At 41.8% G+C, this 3736-nt stretch overlaps 1 protein-coding gene across 1 annotated transcript in view; it reads right to left on the bottom strand.

The window, feature by feature from the left end:
* Positions 1 to 2580, bottom strand: part of LOC112078302 (alpha-2-macroglobulin) — a 14189-nt gene extending 11609 nt beyond the window's left edge. Inside the window, 1 exon segment of the mRNA XM_070442015.1 lies at positions 2538 to 2580. Within this exon segment, the coding sequence (XP_070298116.1) occupies positions 2538 to 2580 (43 nt within the window).
* Between the last annotated feature and the right edge of the window lie 1156 nt (positions 2581 to 3736).

Raw genomic sequence — 3736 nt, 5'->3', positions numbered from 1 at the left:
CCTGCATCATGCCCTTATTAAGCCAAGAGTTAGAAGCCAGCATCCGAGCAATCCGGACAAAATCTGGGTTGTTAAGAATTGGGGGTAAGAGCCGAGGGTTAGTTTGGACCTTCCCAGGAAGCGCCGAACTGACCTCAAACTTGAGGTGTGTTAAGTGTAATAGGATTATTGCAGTGATCTTTCTACAGACTTTGAAACTTTCTGAAAATAAAGATCTGTAAGGGGTATTTTGAAAGAGAAGTCTCAATTGTCTAACCAAATAGATGGAGTCACTGGTTTGTGATCCAGTCAGAAATATAAGCAATAGGTGGGCAGCACCACTGAGTAGAACCTGATTTGGACGATCCAAGCCCATGAACTTGGCAGCTGCAATATTGCATCTTAAGCCTTGGCTTTGCGTTTACTGCATATGAAGGAACTTAGCCATCCATTTTAACTCCTTTATTACCTTATTGGAGAGTACTACCGGGATCATTTGGATTGGGTAAAGTACGTCTACGGTAAAAATGTTCATTTTCTAAGAGGGATATTCTACCCACCAAGAATCGGGAACGAGTCCAGCCTTCCAGATCCTGTCTTACTGTAGTCAAAAAGGGAAAAATTGGCTTTGTACATTTGCTGGATTTCAGGAGTTACAAACATACCGCCAGCATACGTAAAGGCCTGAGGGAGACCATTTAAAAGGGACCAGGGGGAGAATATAGGTACAGAGTTGAAGGCTACCCAAGTGGCATAGCCTCCTCGATGTAGTTAAGTTAATCTCTGTGGCTGAAGAATTCGCTAATAATTGATATAACTAGTTAATAAGAGATGTAGTTGAGGTTCGGGAATTAGAGATGACTATAGACATCATCAGCATACAAGCTTATTTTATTGGTTGAAACTCACTCAATGAGCGCCCTGTATAGCAGGCGTTAACCTGATGGGCTCAGCCAGTGGTTTCCATCAGCCGCAGTGCAAATAGGGGGGGGGACACGGGAGCCCTGTTCTTGGTTACTCTGTTATATGACGAAGCTTATTTGAACCTTAGCCCATTAGTAAGGACGCACCTGAGGATCCTATATAAAATCTTCACCGCATTTATATAAAGTTGTCCTTAGACCAAATTTATTTAGAGCTAAAGAAGTGAGGTAAGACCACTCCACACGTCAAATCTTTCTCAGCATCTAAAGGAGGAGCACAAGACCATCCTAGCACTTTGTTGGTAGGCTTGAAATTACTATTAAGAAAGCCGCTGACCATTCGTTGCACGACTTACGGCCCTTAATGAAGCAGTTTTGTCTCCTTTCACAATTAGTGTGCAGTGAGTCCTCAATTTTTGGCTAGAATTTTAGAAAGGTAATTTTCTCTTATCCACATTCAGAAGGGAAATTGGTCCTGTACGAGGAACAAGACTCTGGACATTTTCCTCTCCCTTTTGAGCATAGTGATATGTTGGCTTTCCCTCAGCGTTCTGGAGGGAAGCTGGTCATTTGAAAATGAGTGGTTACAACATATCACGCAATGGCTTCAAGGATCAGGCCATGAAACTCTTATAGAATCTCAACTTACCAAACCGCCGGTCCTGGGGGCCTTACGTTTTTGCAGATTCTTATATGCGAAATTATCTCTTCTCGTAATATGGGGCCAATTAAGGAGAGACCTCGTGTTCTTCGGAGATAGTAGGGAGTCAATCTTAGAAAATAAATTCTCCATTAATTGGGTGCGTCATTTGGGCAGTTCTGGGCATAAAAGATTTGTTTTCAATGCCAGGATCACTCCGCATGACCTCAGATATGACTATCGCTTCCTATCCTTACGCAGATATAAACAGACTGCAAAGAGCGTCTGGGCATAAAAAGTAATCTATTCTTAGTCTGACATCCTGAAGGTTGCAGAGAAAATAAGATGTAGAACTCTCTGTTGGAGGGGTGAAAAGTTTCTCCAAACATCAGCATACCCCAGATCTCACAAATAGCTCATAAGTGACTTAGTTCGAGGAGAGAGTGAGCTATACGCTGGTGACACTTATGCATAAGGGGGTTCAACAAACAATTAAATTTCTCTGCCAAACCACTGCAGTGTCTGAGTTTAATTCTGAAAAGTCCTAGAACATACCTTAGTGAGGAAATCCCAGGGGGGTGGGCAGGGGGAAGTAAATTTCATTATGAGAGATGTCTGCCTTGTAAAGTACATTGAATATAACAAAAGCGAACAGATTTTATCTTTCCACAATTCAAGACATTAAGTGGGTAGTTCTTTTCACCAAGATTGCTAAACAAGCCTCTACTTCTGGAATGTAAATGGATGAGAAAAACACTTGACCAAACCCTTTGTTGTAATTTCAGATGTTCTTAATCATCCAAATGAGTTTCCTTGCAACAGGGCAATACTCAAATAATTTTTTTTTTTCAAAAAGGACAGTAACTTCTTCCTTTTTATGGGATTATGGCTCCTCCTACATGTTGCCATGTACATACACCAGTGTTTACCTGCATTCGCATTTGAACCGTTTCATATTCAGAACTGAATCCATCACGTAAAAAATGGGGTGGTACCTGTTTTTTCCATGTTGTTGACACTCTTCTTCTCGTCTCCCATCTCACGAGCATACAAAACTGTCCACGTTCCTGAACCTGTTTTCCTGTTTAGTTTTGTATGTGTCTAGTTGGTCAGTGACGTGAGTTTGGGTGGGCAGTCATATGTTTTGTGTTTCTATGTTTAGGTCACTTGTAATTAGCCTTATAATGGTTCTCATTCAGGGACACGGTGTTTGGACGTTTTCCTCTGATTGAGAACATATATAGGTTGGCTGTTCACACTGTTTGTTTGGTGGGTGATTGTCTTCCGTGTCTGTGTCTGCGCACAACACGGGACTGTTTTCGGTTGTTCGTTCGTTCGTTTGAATGTAGTCTGTTTCCTGTTCGTGAGTTCTTCGTGTAGTTATGTAAGTTCCATGTTCACGGTCTGTCTACGTCGTTTTGTTATTTTGTAGTTTATTCAAGTGTTCTTCGTGTTCGGTTTCATTTATAAATCATTATGTATTCACAACCCGCTGCATTTTGGTCCTCCGATCCTTCTCTCCTCTCCTCGTCCGAGGAAGACGACCAGCCGTTACACAAACGATATGAACCCTGAACTCTAACTATACTAACCCCAAAATTAAACATGTAAAGATCCAAAAGGGGGTTTTCCCACTAGCTCACATGCAGGGGATTTCAACTTTCCAATGTAGACTCTTAAGTCTGCATTGCCACTCAATAGCCTCGTCCTTTATACATATGAAAATGAAATCAATATATGAGATTGAGGCTTTCCACTCTAAAACCAAAGCCTGGGCACCAATATAGATTCACCATATCTCAGCCTGAGCTATACGGCCAGTTACTTTAGCAATAAAAATAATAAAAATACGAATATTACTGACCGGAGCATGTGAGAACTCACACCACTGTTTCATGATCAGATTCAAATAAGATATATAAAGTTATTCCAATGCTGCGGCGGCGCAGCTTAAAGTTATTTACCGAGAGAGTAATAACGCAGCACAGCCTCTTCAGGTGTGGAGAGTTTTTTCCCTTAAGGAGCGAACCAGGTCATCTGATGCAGCACTCCATAACTCTCCTTCTTGGTCAAATAGCCCTTATACAGCCTGCAGGTGTGTTGGGTCATTGTCCTGTTGAAAAACAAATGATCGTCCCGCTAAGAGCAAACCAGATGGGATGGCGTATCGCTGCAGAATGCTGTGGTAGCCATG

The sequence above is a fragment of the Salvelinus sp. IW2-2015 genome, unplaced genomic scaffold, assembly GCF_002910315.2.
Source record: "Salvelinus sp. IW2-2015 unplaced genomic scaffold, ASM291031v2 Un_scaffold5517, whole genome shotgun sequence".
In the NCBI taxonomy this organism is placed as follows: Eukaryota; Metazoa; Chordata; class Actinopteri; order Salmoniformes; family Salmonidae; genus Salvelinus; species Salvelinus sp. IW2-2015.
Note: the sequence above shows the minus strand (reverse complement) of the source record. Positions and strands in the feature narration are given on the sequence as shown.